The sequence below is a fragment of the Neophocaena asiaeorientalis genome, unplaced genomic scaffold (genome assembly GCF_003031525.2).
Source record: "Neophocaena asiaeorientalis asiaeorientalis breed wild unplaced genomic scaffold, Neophocaena_asiaeorientalis_V1.1 scaffold667, whole genome shotgun sequence".
In the NCBI taxonomy this organism is placed as follows: domain Eukaryota; kingdom Metazoa; phylum Chordata; class Mammalia; order Artiodactyla; family Phocoenidae; genus Neophocaena; species Neophocaena asiaeorientalis.
This window is the reverse complement of record NW_020173385.1, coordinates 173,018-189,813: the sequence shown is the minus strand read 5'-3', so window position 1 is coordinate 189,813 and position 16,796 is coordinate 173,018. Positions and strand designations below refer to the sequence as shown.

Genomic DNA, 16,796 nt, shown 5'->3' with positions numbered 1-16,796 from the left:
TGTACCAAATTATTCTCTAGGGGAGAACCTTAAATTTCAATAAATAAAATACACTGAAAACCAGTGAACCAAAACAAAAATATTACAAAGTGCTATTAGCTATTTAGCCCCATGACACTGAACAGAAGTTCTCTCAACTTGTCTAACTTACAATGGTATTCTGAACAGATTCATTCAGTGTGGAGCTGTCGAATTCCCGAATGCGAGATCTCATGGGAATGGTGATTTCTCCTTCCACAGGGATGTCTTGTGAGATAGATATATCTGAAAGGCCTGCAAACTGAGAAGAATTAGGGACAAAAATTTAAAGCCTGTAATAAACTGTAGGATTCCCCCAAAGACATCATCATTTCCCAGAGAGCAGGACCATGTCTTTTTGTAGGGTTTTATACAGTTTTTAAAATAAGGTGTTCGCTCACCAGACATCGAAAAATGCAGTTAGCTAAAATTCTCAAATGCTTATTTCTTTTAACTTAAAGAAGGAGATGGCAAACAATGGAAAAAATTATAAAGTAAACGGCATAGACTTTCTTGCCCTCAAATATCTGGTTTCTTTCAAGCATGAAATCTTTTTTTAATATCTTTATCAGAGTATAATTGCTTTACAATGTTGTGTTAGTTTCTGCTGTACAACGAAGTGAATCAGCTATATGTATACATATATCCTCATATCCCCTCCCTCTTAAGCCTCTCTCCCACCCTCCTATCCCACCCCTCTAGGTCATCACAAAGCATCAAGCTGATCTCCCTGTGCTATACAGCAGCTTCCCACTAGCTATCTATTTTACATTTGGTAGTGTATATACATCGATGCTACTCTTTCACTTCGTCCCAGCTTCCCCATCCCCCACACCCATGTCCTCAAGTCCGTTCTCTATGTCTGCGTCTTTATTCCCACCCTGCCACTAGGTTCATCAGTACCGTTTTATTAGATTCCATATATGTGTTAGCATACGGTATTTGCTTTTCTCTTTCTTACTTCACTCTGTATGACAGGCTCTAGGTCCATCCACCTCATTACAAATAACTCAATTTCACTCCTTTTTATGGCTGAGTAACATTCCATTGTATATATGTGCCACATCTTCTTTATCCATTCATCTGTTGATGGACATTTAGGTTCCTTCCATGTCCTGGCTATTGTAAATAGTGCTGCAATGAACATTGGGGTGCATGTCTCTTTTTGAATTACGGTTTTCTCAAGGTATATGCCCAGTAGTGGGATTGCTGGGTCATATGGTAGTTCTATTTTTAGTTTTTTAAGGAACCTCTATACTGTTTTCCACAGTGGCTGTATCAATTTTCATTCCCACCAACAGTGCAGGAGGGTTCCCTTTTCTGCACACCCTCTCCAGCATTTACTGTTTCTAGATTTGTTGATGATGGCAATTCTGACCAGTATGAGATGATACCTCATTGTGGTTTTCATTTGCATTTCTCTAATTATTAGTGATGTTGAGCATCTTTTCATGTGTTTGTTGGCAATCTATATGTCTTCTTTGAAAAAATGTCTATTTAGGCCTTCTGCCCATTTTTGGATTGGGTTATTTGTTTTTTTTTGATATTGAGCTGCATGAGCTGTCAAGCATGAAATCTTAACAGGACAGAAGCTAGTAAGATTGCAGAACTTTTAGTGACATTTCAGTGATCACATCTTAGCACAGCCACAATTCTGTTGCACTTCTGCTCCTTACTGGGCTCCAGTGGCCTCTGCTGGCTAAAAAGGAGCATTATGTGAAATCTAAAGGGAAACTGGGAAGAACATGGAAATAGCAAAACACATCATTATTTATACTCTTTTTACCAGATTACTGGCAACCACAGATCAAATAACATTTCCAAAGTGAACTGCAAGATTGCAAACTTTTAAACTCTTACGTTCATATGCCAAATTTGATTACTGTGACTGAAACTCTAGAATCTTCAAGTTCCTAAGAAAACATAAGCAATCCCTTCTCATATGGTTTTTGGCCCAATGTTTAGTGGGCAATAGTTACAGGTAAATGAAATACAAGACAGTATACTAAAATTTTAGGAAGAATAAGGTTGTTCAAAGAACTTATGAAAAGCAGCTTCTCAATCACACTCTTAATAAGGAAATGCAAATTAAAGCTACTTGAAAATTCTTCACCTGTTAGACCGGCAAAAATCCAAGTTTGACCACACATTCTGCAAGTGAAGCTGAGAGGTAAAAGCACTCACACACTGCTGCTGGGGAGGTAAAATGGTACTAGGCCCTATTGAAGATTAATCTGGCAATATCTAGTAAATTTATATATGGATTGCTCACCACTTTTAGGAGTCTAAAGTGGTAAAAATACAAAAAGTCATATATATATATATACACACAAACAAGGCTCTTCATTACAACACTATCTGTAAAAGCGAAAAACCTGAGAATAGCCCAAATGCCCATCAACAGAGAACCAGTTGAATAAAGCATGGTATGTCCACATAATGGAGTGCTATGCAGCTGTAAGAAGGAATGGGTATATCTCTAAAGAACTATTATGGAGTGTTAAATTAAAAAATAATGTGGAGGAAAGTCTGTATACATGCTACCATTTATCTGAGAAAAGAGGGGGTACAAATATATATATACATATCTGAATATCTTTTAAATATAAGAAGTAAGTCATGTAATGTGACCTGTCACATGTAATGTAAGAAATGTCATAGATTTTTTTTTAAAGAGGCTTCCTAATTAGGAAAGGAGGGAATAAGGTGGAGGAAACAAGTAGAGAAGTTAGTCTTCTTGGAACACACATTGTTCTGTATATATAACTTGAAATCATACAAATAACTTCACAGAATTATGAGACAAAATTAAAATTTAAAAGCAGTCCCCAAAACTGAAAGAAAAATGAAACAAATGAACCTACTGAATTAAATACACAACCACACAGAGAGCAACTATTTCAAGTGACTTTACAACACTGTAATTTGACTTCCAATTAGGATGCAGAAAACTGGAATGAGCATCCCATCCACTAGAACAATGAGAAAAAGCTAGACTAACTACAAAATCATAACTTTCCTTGAACCCATCAGAGAGCTGAGGTTGTAGGGCAACCAAGTAGCATGAATGAAATCTAAGGAAAGACAGGCACTTACTTCCAAGAAGAGATGGGACATGAGCACTGGCTCACCTGTAGCAAAGCACAAGAAGACAACAACACTGGGCATCACACAGATGACTAAGAGTTCAGCTAAAATTTAAAATGAATTGCTAAAGACCAAGTGTTGACTGGTGTGAGAGTACAGTGTCCCTGGAAGCATTAGACACAGGAGGCATTCACACCCACTTGCAGGCTCTTCTCCACAGACTTCCATTGGTCCAGGTGTAAGGGGAGTAGCTGCCTCTTCTGAGAAATGCACAGAGACTGGCTCAGACCCTTCTCCCCTACAGAAAAAGAGACTTAAAGCTGCTGGGGGAAGATCAGCAAACTCTGTTGTCTCCAGAGCACAGGTGAAAACCCACTGTGGCTGGGGAAAGGGAAAAGACAAACCTCACTACTCCTGGAGGAGGGGTGGGAAATCATCCTGAGGCCAGACTATTAGAGTCTCCCTTCAGCTGGGGGAGAGACAGGATCACTGAGAAAGTCTCACCCAGGAAGACTCAGGGACACATGACCTACCTAAGGCAGAGGCTGGACCAAAACAACAAAGAATCTCCACCTCCCAGGTACCCACCACAAGGCTAGCAAGTATGCAATAACAAGCAATAGCAGTCTAGTGCTAAGGGAGGGGCTAGAGCTTGGAGAGAAACCGACTATCTTATGCAGGGGCAAAGGGAATGCAGAAAACTAAGCATGGAGGAGGAACATTAAGAAAAACACTGGGAAAACCTAGTGCCCACCCTAAGCACAAGGTAATAGGGGAGGAATTTGAAGCTGATGATGCATTGAAGGTTCCCATATCAAGTACAAAACCCAAATACAGTTCAACTCCTTACTATATTGGCTTAACCCCCATAGTAACAACTTAGCAGAAAAGATGTGCCATTTCCAGGCAGTCTCTACTGTTATACACGATGGCCAGTGATCAATAAAAAAATTACCCCTTCCCCATAAACACACACACACACACACACACAGGGAAACAACCTTCTGTTACAAGACAAAGCAATTAAACCAGACTCTGAGGTGACCCAGATGTTAGAATTTCAGAAGAAAAATTTACCATGAATACAATTAATATGTTTAAAAGGCTCTAGTAGAAAAGATACATGCATGAATGATGATGAATTTCTGCCAAGAGATGGAAACTGTAAGAGTCAAATGGTAACGCTAGAAGTAAGTGAATATAGTAACAGATGAAGAATGCCTTTGACAGCCTTATCAGCAGACTCAACAGAGCCAAATAAAGAAATCGGTGATAGGTCAGTGAAAATTATCTAAACAAAAACAAAACAAGAAGAGTTAGAAAATTAAAAAATTACACACATCAAATCATTGTATTGGGGCTTCCCTGGTGGCATAGTGGTTTAGAGTCCGCCTGCCGATGCAGGGGACACGGGTTCGTGCACCGGTCCAGGAAGATCCCACATGCCGTGGAGCGGCTAGGCCCGTGAGCCATGGCCGCTGAGCCTGCGCGTCCAGAGCCTGTGCTCCGCAGCGGGAGAGGCCACAACAGTGAGAGGCCCGTGTACCGCAAAAGAAAAAAAAAAATCATTGTACACCTTAAACTTATACAATGTTATATGCCAATAATATCTCAATAAAACTAGAAAAAAACAAAAAAGAACACCCCAAAACAGAACAGAGCATGCAAGAACTGTGGGTCGATATTAAACAGTCTAATTTGTATATTATTGAAATCCCACAAGAGGAGAAAGATAATGGATCTGAAAAAAAATTTGAAAATATAACAACTGAATTGTTTTCCAAAAATAATGAAGACATCAAATGACAGATCCAAGCCCAGAAAACCCCAATCAAGATAAATACCTCGGGCTTCCCTGGTGGCACAGTGCTTGAGAATCTGCCTGCCAATGCAGGGGACACGGGTTCGAGCCCTGGTCTGGGAAGATCCCACATGCCGCGGAGCAACTAGGCCCGTGAGCCACAACTACTGAGTCTGCGCATCTGGAGCCTGTGCCCCGCAACAAGAGAGGCCGCGACAGTGAGAGGCCCGTGCACTGCGATGAAGAGTGGCCCCCACTCACCACAACTAGAGAAAGCCCTCGCACAGAAACGAAGACCCAACACAGCCAAATAAATAAATAAAATTTTAAAAAATAAATAAAAATTATATTTAAAAAGATAAATACCTAAAGACAAAAGCAAAAATCCACAAACCTAGACACATTCACACTACTGAAAACCAAAGATAAAGAGGAAAACCTTAAAGTCTGCCAGAGAAAAAAGACATTGCAATCAGAGGAAACAGGTAACAGACATCTCACCCAAAACTACACAAGGCAGAAGAAAATGGACACACCTTTAGAGTGCTGAACAAATAAAACTGTCAACCCAGAATTCTAAACCCAGCAAAAATAGCTATTAAAAATGAAGGCAAAGCAATGACATTTTTCAGATGAGCAAAAGCTGAAACATGCACTATAAGAAATATTAAAGTATGATCTTCAGAAAGGAATATGATATCAGAAGGAGATTTGGATTTACACAAGGAAATGAAGATAACCAGAAGTGGTTTAAATGAAGGTAAATATAAAAAATATTTTATTTTTAATTATTCTAAAAGATGACTGCCTAAAGCAGAGGTCACCAAACTTCTTCTGTGAAGGACCCAAATAGTAAATATTTTAGGTTTTGAGAGCCAAATGGTTTCTGTTGCAGTTGCTCAACTCTGCCACTGTAGCATGAAAGCAATCAAAGACAATATATAAAAAATTATGTTTGGGGGGCTTCCCTGGTGGCGCAGTGGTTGGGGGTCCGCCTGCCGATGCAGGGGGCACAGGTTCGAGCCCTGGTCTGGAAGGATCCCACGTGCCGCGGAGTGGCTGGGCCCGTGAGCCATGGCCACTGGGCCTGTACGTCTGGAGCCTACGCTCCGCGGTGGGAGGGGCCGCGGCAGTGGGAGGCCCCTGTACTGCAAAAAAAAGTTATGTTTGGCTGTGTTCCAATGAAACCTTATTTACAAAAATAGGTAGTGGGCCAGACTTTAAATTATAAAAATATAACATTTAGGAGATAACTGGAAATTTGAACACCAACAAGATATTTGATATTAGGGAATTATTGATTTTTTAGATGTACTAATGATATCGTGGTTATGTTCTTTAAAAACAATCCTTATCTTTTAGAGATACATATCAAATATTTACTAATGTAATGATGCTGGGGATTTGCTTCAAAATAGTATAGAGAAAAGCGGGTAGGGCTATAGAAGAAAGAAGATTGGCCATAAACTGGTAATTATTATTGAAGGTTGGGTACCTGAGGATCCACATTACCATTCTACTTTTGTGTGTTTGAAATTTTTCTTAATAAAAAGTTAAAAAATAAACAAAAAATTCCTAATTTTAGGGACCATCTAAGTTCTTTTTCCTTTTTGCCTCCCCTCCCCAGGCCAAAATGAATCTAAATATAATCAAGCCTCTGGATCTTAAAGTTTACAGGAAATATGTGGACAGAGGCACATACTAAAAATACCACAAGGATACAATCAGCCAAATACAGAAAGTGGAGAATTCTACAAGAGAAATGACTGAATTTAAACAAATAAATTACATTAAAAAGAGGAGAACACATATATTAAAAGAGACTTATTGGGACTTTCCTGGTGGCTCAGTGGTTAAGAATCCACCTGCCAACACAAGGGAGACGGGTTTGAGCCCTGGTCTGGGAAGATCCCACATGCCGCAGAGCAACTAAGCCCATGCACCACAACTACTGAGCCTGCGCAAGCCACACCTACTGAGCCTGCTGCCACAACTACTGAAGCCCACGCGCCTAGAGCCCATGCTCCACAACAAAAGAAGCCACCGCAATGAGAAGCCTGTGTACTGCAACAAAGAGTAGCCCCTGCTCGCCGCAACTAAAGCCTGCATGCAGCAACAAAAACCCAACACAGCCAAAAATAAAATAAATTTTAAAAAAAACAAACAAACAAAGGAAAAGAAATGTTCCTTTAGAGAAAAGAGAGACTTACTAACCAAATGCAATTTGTTGACCTTGTTTGGATCCTGATTTGGACAAATTGTAAAAACACATTTTTTCTTTTTTAGAAAATTGGGAGGTGAATAGAGATTAGATGATATTAAGGAGTGATTATTATTATATTATGTGTGATAACAAAACAAAAGTCCTTACCTATTAGGGAAACATACTGAAGTATTATGGGTAAAGTGATATGTCTCAGATTTGCTTTAAAACACTCACAAAAGATTATGAAAGACAAGGAAAGACTGAAGAACGATTACAAACTGAAGGAAACTAAGGAAAAATAACAGCTAAATGCAATGTGAGATCCTGGATGAGATCCTGGATAAGATCCTGGAACAAAAAAGGACATTCGTGGAAATCCTGATAAAATTCAAATAAGATCTGTAGTTTAATAGTGTTGTACCAACGTTAACTTCCTGGTTCTGATCACTGTACTATGGTTATATACAATGTTAACACTAGAGGAAGCTGGGTGAGGGGTATACAGGAACTCTCTGTACCATTTTTGCAACTTTTCTGTATGTCTAAAATCAGTTCAAAATAAAAAGGTTAAAATAATACTCCAGAAAAAAATATGGTAGGGAAGTAAATGAAATAAGAATAGCAGAATGTTGATAGGTATATGGGATTCATTATACTACTCTTTATTTACATATTTGAAAGCTTCCATAGTAAAATGGTAAAATATATCACTTCCTTGTTTCGGCCATTCCCTCAAACTACTCTCCTTCCTCTCATCTTCTCTGATCAAACTGCTCTTCACTCTCCCACTCTCTTAGTCCTTTGTAGTCTACACTAGTCTTCCCACAACTTTACTGATAGTGCTAATAGTGACCTCATAATCAAGAAATAAAAGAATCTGGGGACTTCCTGGCAGTCCAGTGGTTAAGACTCTGTGCTTCCAATGCAGGGGGTGCAGGTTCGATCCCTGGTGGGGGAACTAAGATCCCACATGCCCCGGGGCATGGCCAAAAAAATAAAAAATAAATAAATGAAAGAAAACCTGCAAGCAAAAAAAAGAAAAACAAAAGAAATACAGGGCTTCCGGGAAGAGGCGGAAGAGTAAGACGCAGAGATCACCTTTCTCGCCACAGATACACCAGAAATACATCTACACGTGGAACAACTCCTACAGAACACCTACTGAATGCTGGCACTCAGACCTCCCAAAAGGCAAGAAACTCCCCACGTACCTGGGTAGGGCAAAAGAAAAAAAGAAAAAACAGAGACAAAAGAATAGGGACAGCACCTGCACCAGTGGGAGGGAGCTGTGAAGGAGGAAAGGTTTCCACACACTAGGAAACCCCTTCGCGGGCAGAGACTGCGGGTGGCGGAGGGGGAAGCTTCAGAGCCGCGGAGGAGAGCACAGCAACAGGGGTGCGGAGGGCAAAGCGGAGAGATTCCTGCACAATGGATCGGTGCCAACCGGCACTCACCAGCCGGAGAGGCTTGTCTGCTCACCCGCCTGAACGGGCGGGGCCTGGAGCTGAGGCTCGGGCTTCAGTCGGAACGCTGGGAGAGGACTGGCGTTGGCGGCATGAACACAGCCTGCAGGGGGTTGGTGCAGCACAGCTAGCCAGGAGGGAGTCCGGGGAAAAGTCTGGACCTGCCAAAGAGGCAAGAGACTTTTTCTTCCCTCTTTGTTTCCTGGTGTGCAAGGAGAGGGGATTAAGAGCGCTGCTTAAAGGAGCTCCAGAGACGCACTCGAGCTGGGGCTAAAAGCGCGGACTCCAGAGACGGGCATGAGACGCTAAGGCTGCTGCTGCCGCCACCAAGAAGCCTGTGTGCGAGAACAGGCTACTATCCACACCTCCCGTCTGGGAAGCCTGTGCAGCCTGCCACTGCCAGGTTCCTGGGATCCAGGGACAACTCCCCTGGGAGAACGCACGGCGCGTCTCAGGCTGGTGCGACATCATGCCGGCCTCTGCCGCCGCAGGCCCGCCCCGCACTCCGTGTCCCTCCCTCCTCCCCGGCCTGAGTGAGCCAGAGCCCCCGAAACAGCTGCTACTTTAACCCCGTCCTGTCTGAGCGAAGAACAGACGCCCTCCAGCGACCTACACACAGAGGCGGGGCCAAATCCAAAGCTGAGCCCCTGGGAGCTGTGAGAACAAAGAATAAAAAGGGAAATCTCTCCCAGCAGCCTCAGAAGCAGCAGATTAAAGCTCCACAATCAACTTGATGTACCCTGCATATGTGGAATACATGAATAGACAACGAATCATCCCAAATTAAGGAGGTGGACTTTGAGAGGAAGATTTATGATTTTTTTCCCCTTTTCCTATTTTTGTGAATGTGTATGTGTATTCTTCTGTGTGAGATTTTGTCTGTATACCTTTGCTTCCACCATTTGTCCTAGGGTTCTATCCATCCGTTTTTTGTTTGTTTTTTTAATTCTTTTTCTTAATAATTATTTTTTATTTTATTAACTTTATTTTATTTGATTTTATCTTTCTTCTTTCTATCTTTCTTTCCTTCATTCGCTCATTTAGACAACGAATCATCCCAAAGTGAGGAGGTGGACTTTCAGAGCAAGATTTATGATTTTTTCCCCTTTTCCTCTTTTTGTGAGTGTGTATGTGTATGCTTCTGGGTGAGATTTTGTCTGTATATCTTGGCTTCCACCATTTGTCCTAGGGATCTATCCATCCATTTTTTTCTTTTTTTTCTCTTAATAATTATTTTTTTATTTTAATAACTTTATTATATTTTGTCTTACTTTATTTTATTTTAATTTATCTTCTTTCTTTCCTTCCCTCCTTCCTCCCTCCCTCCCTCCTTCCCTCCCTTCCTTCCTTTCTTTCTTTCTTTCTTCTACTACTACTAATTCTTTTTTAACACCACACTTTCACCAATGGACAGATAATCCAAAATGAAAATAACTAAGGAAACACAAGCTTTAAATGATACATTAAACAAGATGAACTTAATTGATATTTATAGGACATTCCATCCAAAAACAACAGAATACACATTTTTCTAAAGTGCTCATGGAACATTCTCCAGGATAGATCATATCTTGGGTCACAAATCAAGCCGTGGTAAATTTAACAAAACTGAAATTGTATCAAGTATCTTTTCTGATCACAATGCTATGAGACTAGATATCAATTACAGGAAACGACCTGTAAAAAATACAAACACATGGAGGATAAACAATACACTACTTAATAACGAAGTGATCACTGAAAAAATCAAAGAGGAAATAAAAAATTACCTAGAAAGAAATGACAATGGAGACACGATGACCCAAAATCTATGGGATGCAGCAAAAGCGGTTCTAAGACGGAAGTTTATAGCAATGCAATCCTAACAGGAGACATCTCCAATAAACAACCTAACCTTGCACCTAAAGCAATTAGAGAGAAGAACAAAAAAACCCCAAATTTAGCAAAAAGAAAGAAATCATAAGAATCAGATCAGAAATACATGAAAAAGAAATGAAAGAAGCGATAGCAAAGATCAATAAAACTAAAAGCTGGTTCTTTGAGAAGATAAACAAAATTGATAAACCATTAGCCAGACTCATCAAGAAAAAGAGGGAGAAGACTCAAAATCAATAGAATTAGAAATTCTAATTAGAAATTAGAAAAAGGAGAAGTAACAACTGACACTGCAGAAATACAAAAGATCATGAGAGATTACTACAAGCAAATCTATGCCAATAAAATGGACAACCAGGAATAAATAGACAAATTCTTAGAAATTCACAAGACTGAATCAGGAAGAAATAGAAAATATGAACAGACCAATCACAAGCACTGAAATTGAAACTTTGATTAAAAATCTTCCAAGAAACAAAAGCTCAGGAACAGATGGCTTCACAGGCAAATTCTATCAAACATTTAGAGAACAGTTAACACCTATCCTTCTCAAACTCTTCCAAAATATAGCAGAGGGAGGAACACTCCCAAACTCATTGTACGAGGCCACCATCACCCTGATACCAAAACCAGACAAGGATGTCACAAATCCAAAATTTACAAGCAGCTCATGCAGCTCAATAACAAAAAAACAAACAATCCAATCCAAAAATGGGCAGAAGACCTAAATAGACATTTGTCCAAAGACGATACACAGACTGCCAACAAACACATGAAAGAATGCTCGACATCATTAATCATAAGAGAAATGCAACTCAAAAGTACAATGAGATATCATCTCACACCAGTCACAATGGCCATCATCAACAAATCTAGAAATAAATGCTGGATCATGGACATATATACACTACCAAACGTAAGGTAGATCGCTAGTGGGAAGCAGCCGCATAGCACAGGGAGATCAGCTCGGTGCTTTGTGACCGCCTGGATGGGTGCGATAGGGAGGGTGGGAGGGAGGGAGATGCAAGAGGGAACAGATATGGGAACTTATGTATATGTATAACTGATTCACTTTGTTATAAATCAGAAACTAACACACCATTGTTAAGCAATTATATTCCAATAAAGATGTTTAAAAAAAAAAGAAATACAAGAATCCTTCCTCAGTTTCACCCTTTGAATATTCTTCAGCACTTAATGTGTAAACCAACCTGTTTTGAAGTCATTATTCTCCCTTTACTACTACGATACTGCCCTTTCAAGCTCCAGGATTGCTTGTTTTGAGCTTTCTTGCTGCCTGCTACTGCTAGGGTAGACAGGGCAGTGCAGAAGGAATGGCCTTTGAAGCCAAACGGGCCTTTGCCCTCCCTTGGAAACAACACTGCTACAAGAATTAGATAACACCTGCATGTCACCTAGCACATAGTCAATGCTCAACATGTGGTATCTGGAGAGCCTTGGTTAAGAGTGCAAGCTCCTGGAGGCAGGCAGCCTGAGTTCAAATCCTAGCTCCATCATTTACTACCTGTGTGACAATGAGCAGGTTCCTTTTCCTCTCTGTGCCTCAGTTTCCTCATCTGTAAAATTGAGATGATGGTACTATCATCACAGGGTTGTCCTGAGGAAGAAATATATTAATACAAGTAAACCACTTAGTAGCAGGCTCACAGAAGGGGATAGATACATGTCAAGAGCTCAGGTTCAAGATTCCCAGGGAGTCGATTCAGGTTCTGTCACTGCTGTAGAATAAAGTATTTGGCTAGCCTTTGTCCTTTGTTCCTGGGAGGTAGCCTCTAAACTCCTGGGATTTCCTAAATGATAGTAATATTTGTGTTATTCATAGTGGGCCCTAATAGCTTAGCTAACAGGTGAGCCCTGGTAGACAGCTAGTTTATGTTAATGAGATGACAGCATGGTGGCTAACCACTGCTAAAAGACCAAACACAAGATTAGAGGATTGGGGGGTTTGAGTCCTGTGATACGAACCTGGCCTCTTGGAAGCGGAGGAGGCAATGATCCATTCAACCACACCTACATAATGAAAACTCAATAAAAACTCTAGATATGTGGGTGAGCTTTCCTGGTTGGCAATATTCTGTATATTGTCACACATCAATGTATCAGGAGAGTAACAGGGTCCTGTCCTGACTCCACAGAGAGAAGACAAGGACATTTTGTGTTAGGGACCATCTCAGACCTCAACCTAAGCATCTCCCCCTTCTGCTGGTTTCTGTTGTATCCTTTTGCTATAATAAAAGTGTAATTTTAAGTACAGCATTGTCCTGAGTTCTGTGAATCATTCTAGGGAATTACAGAGCCTGAGGGGATCACGGGAACTCCTGAATTTGTAGCCAGTAGGTCAGAAGTGAGGGTGGTCCTAGTCCTGCAGCTGGTATCTGAAGTGAGGACATTCTTATGGAAGACTGTGCCCTTAACTGGGGAAGTTTGGCCTAACTCCAGCTACTTTGTTTCAGAAGTCACTGCAGTCACTAAAGTGCCATGTGATTCCCACTCATCCCCCATCCCAACCCTTCCTCAGTATCTCTTCCCCAGAGAATCAGTGACATCGCTCAGCGAACTGAGGCAGGATCTGTGGCTCTCTAGCCCTATATATGAGACAATACCACCAGGACCTCAGCTAGTGGACCCTGCTCTCTGACTAGCCCCTCAGTGGGGATGAAAGGTGACTTGGACCCCATGTCCCTCCCTTTCCTCTGTGCAGGCAGCCTTGTGCACATACATACACATGTGTGCACATGAACACATGTGCACACTTTGCTGCCTGGCTTGGGCCAATGAGGGGAGGAGATAGAGGCAGGGCCAAAAACACACAGTAAAAGCAGGGACTGCAGCCTTAAGAAAGTGGCTGGGAGCAGATGGCTCATACTATTGACCAAAATCCTAAAGAGAGAAAGAAGTCAACAAGGTGGAGGGAGGGGTGGGGTGGATCAAGCAGGAAACAGTTCAGTCCAAGAGGTGGAGGTGGGGGCTTAGTGGCATGGTCTCTAGCCAGCACCTTCACCTGGGACCAGCTTCCTTCCAGACCCCAGGCTACAGCGATTATTATGGCTCTTTTTCCTGCTCCTTAAACAGACAGGCAATAGACAGGCATTACCCAAGATTCTGTATTTTCAACTCTATGCAGATGACTCCTAAATCAACCTTTCTAGTCCTGACCTCTTGTGAGCCCTGAAGTCCAGATTTCAGTGTCCAACTACCTGTTGGATATCTATTGGATGGCCTGCCAATATCTCAAACTAAACATTTCCAAGAGTGAATTAATCAACTTTTAGGGCCCTCATTCTCCTCTTCTGTATTTCTGTTCAGGGTATCACTTCCTCCCATTTGTCTATAGCCTTGTTTTTCAAAATGTGATACTGGGAGGAGCAGCAGCAGCACCACCTGACAGCTTATTAGAAATGCAGAATCTTAGGCCTCATCCCAGACCTACTAAATCAGAATCTGCAATTTAACAAAATACCCCAGATGACTGCTCTGCACGTTAAAGTTTGAAAAGCACTATGTAAGACACATTCTCCCTAGCACTGCAAACCCTCGAGCATTCCGCCTTACTCAAATCTTCACATCTGCCACTGCTGTAGTCCAAACAGTCATCAATTCTTCCTGGAACTACCGCAACACTTGCACTGGTATCCTAGATTCCAGATACTCCCCATGGTAACTCCTCTGTTATGTTGTCAAATTCATGATTTAAGACGCTTCCCTCCTCAAAAATTTCCAGTGGCTCCTTGTGGCCTATTAAACCTCTCGGCATAGTAGTCAGTAAGAAGAAATAACACTACATGATTATTATGTGCCAGGCACTCTACCAAGTGTTTTATGTGTTTTAACTCATTTAATCCACCGAACAACCCTGTAAGTATTACTTTATCTCCATTTTACAGACAGGGAAACTGAGGCATGGAGGGGTTTGGTAATTTCCCCAATATCCTACAGTTAGTTAAGTGACAAAGCATAGAACCAAACCTAGACGACTTGACCCCAGAGCACACATCCATAACCACTGTTCCATACTGCCTCCCTAATTTAGTAGCCTTATCTTTTAAGGTTTACCTCCTAATACTTCCCTGTGCTTCAGCCAAAGTAATCTCTCTGTTGTTCTGCAAATGCATTAGCACCTCCTAACCTCTGTACCTTCACCAATGAGAGGCTCTGTAGCATTACTGGAAATAGTCTTGGTTTCAGAAGCAGACCTAAGTTCAATTTTCAGCCTAGCCACCCTAGGGAAATCATCAAATCTCTCTGAGTCTCATCTCCTCACCTGCAAGTAAAACATAGTTCAAAAACCACCTAACTGAAATAGTTGCTGTGAAGTTTAGAAAATATGCAGAGGATGTTTAGTACAATCCTGGCACATAGCAGGTGGTCAATCATTGATAGCTCTTATGCTCACCTGCAATTCAAATCCTACCCATCCTCTGAGGCGCCCTCAAATATAACTTCTACCATGTAGCTTGCTTCATCACCCCAACTAGACATGATAGCATCTTCTTTTAAATTGTTAATATTTTATGTGTAACTTTCTTATATAGTGTCTTATTTTAGCATTATACATTTGTCTTATCCCTACAAATTAGACTGTAAACATAAGGACAGGCCATTTGTATTTCCTAAAGCAACTAGCATAGTGTATTACACACTGTGGGAGTTCAATAAACATTGTTGAATAGAAGTGGACTGGATACTGAGTAATGAGTAACCAGAACCACTAAAATTAATTGGGGGAAAGCTTCATAAAAGAGAAGTGGGTCAGTTTAGATGAAAGGAACTAAAAACACCTAAGCACCTGTAACTATGTCATACCAGGCACTATGCATATATTAGTCCATTTAGTACTCTAATTCTGTGGTGACTTACTACCCTCATTTTCCAAATGAGGAAACGGGGGTTCAGAGTGACTTCCTCAAGGTCAGAAGTCTTCCATGAGAACTTGGACCTACTCACTCTCTTTCACTGTTGTATCTTCAGTGCCTAAAAGAGTGCCTGGAACATAGCGGATACTCAATAAATATCTGTCAAATGAATGAAGTGATGAACAAACAGAGCTACTAAGCAGAACCAAAACTAGAATCAGTTTCACCTGACTCCCAGGTCAGTCCTCTACTACGTTAAGTTGCCAATTTAAAACAGAGAAAAGGGATGTACCATTTATTGAGCAACTACTATATAATTAAACACTATTTGGTATATAACTAAACATATGGGAGGAGGGATTGGGGGGCAGAATGTTGAGCTGACTACACTCAGTTATGGCACTGATTGTATTAGACACGTCACATAATTTGTCATTACAACTTTGTAAAAACTCTTTGAGGCAGGTATTTTTAACTCCATTTTACAGATGAAAAAACTCTCCATGAAATGACTTGCCCAAATTCACACAAGCGGCAGAGTGGGTGATAACTTTACCTCCAAGTTAACTTTAACTCCAAAGCCTGTTTTCTTAAATACCTGTTCAGGCTTTGGAATTGTAGTATTTGCAGTAGAAATCCTATCCTCTGCAGAGACAGGAGCAAGAGAGCATCATGAAGAGGACTGCAAGGAGCTGCGACAGGGAGGGCAGGGATAAAACCAAGACGACTGGGGGTCACTGAGCAAATCAACAGTCACGTTATAACGTCCCGTGGGAAGTAATCTCTCATTAATCCCAGAATTCTGGTACTCCAACAAGGGCTAGTGACAAGTCTCCATAAAATGAGGGGACAGTAGATGCAAAGATACTTAAATCGCCTAAAGCTCAGCATTTAACAAAATGCAGGGGACGAGGATAAAAAGGAAAGTTTCCCAAGAAGGCGTGGAAACAACGCGGGTGGGGGGAAGCGGTTAGCCCAAAGAACAGGCGCAGTGCTGGGACCTGTTCTGGCATCGGGTACAGGAAGGACCTGCCGTGAGGAAGGGATTCCGGCTCTTTCACGCCACGAGCCCGTCGCCCGACTTCCTTAAGGGGCATCTGCCTCACCCTCGGTCCCTTCTGTCGCAGAACCCAAGCTCACCAGGGGCCTGGGCGTTGCTGTCCCTGGGTCTCCGGGAGACTCCGCCGCTTCCGCCATCTTGGCCCTCCTTCTCCCGGGTCGCTCCCACAGGCCTTTGCGGAACCTGAGACGTGGAGGCTGCGGCCCGTCAGCGCGTCTGCGCGTGGCGGCCGCGTCACCGAAGAGCGCCTAGCAGCTGCTAGCGGCCACGGCCCTCGGCCCTCCTCCCTCGTCCTCTGGGTGGGGGGCAGGGGTTCGCGTCGCCTCGCTTCCCTTCTTCTGGGCCACGGGTCTCGCTGGACACGCTCCCTTTTTAACACTCCACCCCGATCCTCAGCGCACTCCCGTCGGCC

At 41.9% G+C, this 16,796-nt stretch overlaps 1 protein-coding gene across 4 annotated transcripts in view; it reads right to left on the bottom strand.

The window, feature by feature from the left end:
• YIPF6 (Yip1 domain family member 6) overlaps positions 1 to 16,783 on the bottom strand; it is a 29,994-nt gene extending 13,211 nt beyond the window's left edge. For 2 of the 4 annotated variants that reach the window (XM_024746603.1, XM_024746602.1), the window contains exons 1-2: positions 16,465 to 16,783; positions 152 to 280 (exon numbers count right to left, since the gene is read on the bottom strand). In XM_024746603.1, coding sequence (XP_024602371.1) covers positions 152 to 280; positions 16,465 to 16,521 — 186 coding nt within the window. In that variant the 5' untranslated portion in view covers positions 16,522 to 16,783. Of the gene's footprint in view, positions 1 to 151; positions 281 to 11,975; positions 12,069 to 16,430 lie in introns of all 4 variants that reach the window. The other 2 variants (XM_024746604.1, XM_024746605.1) reach the window with 2 other exon arrangements.
• Between the last annotated feature and the right edge of the window lie 13 nt (positions 16,784 to 16,796).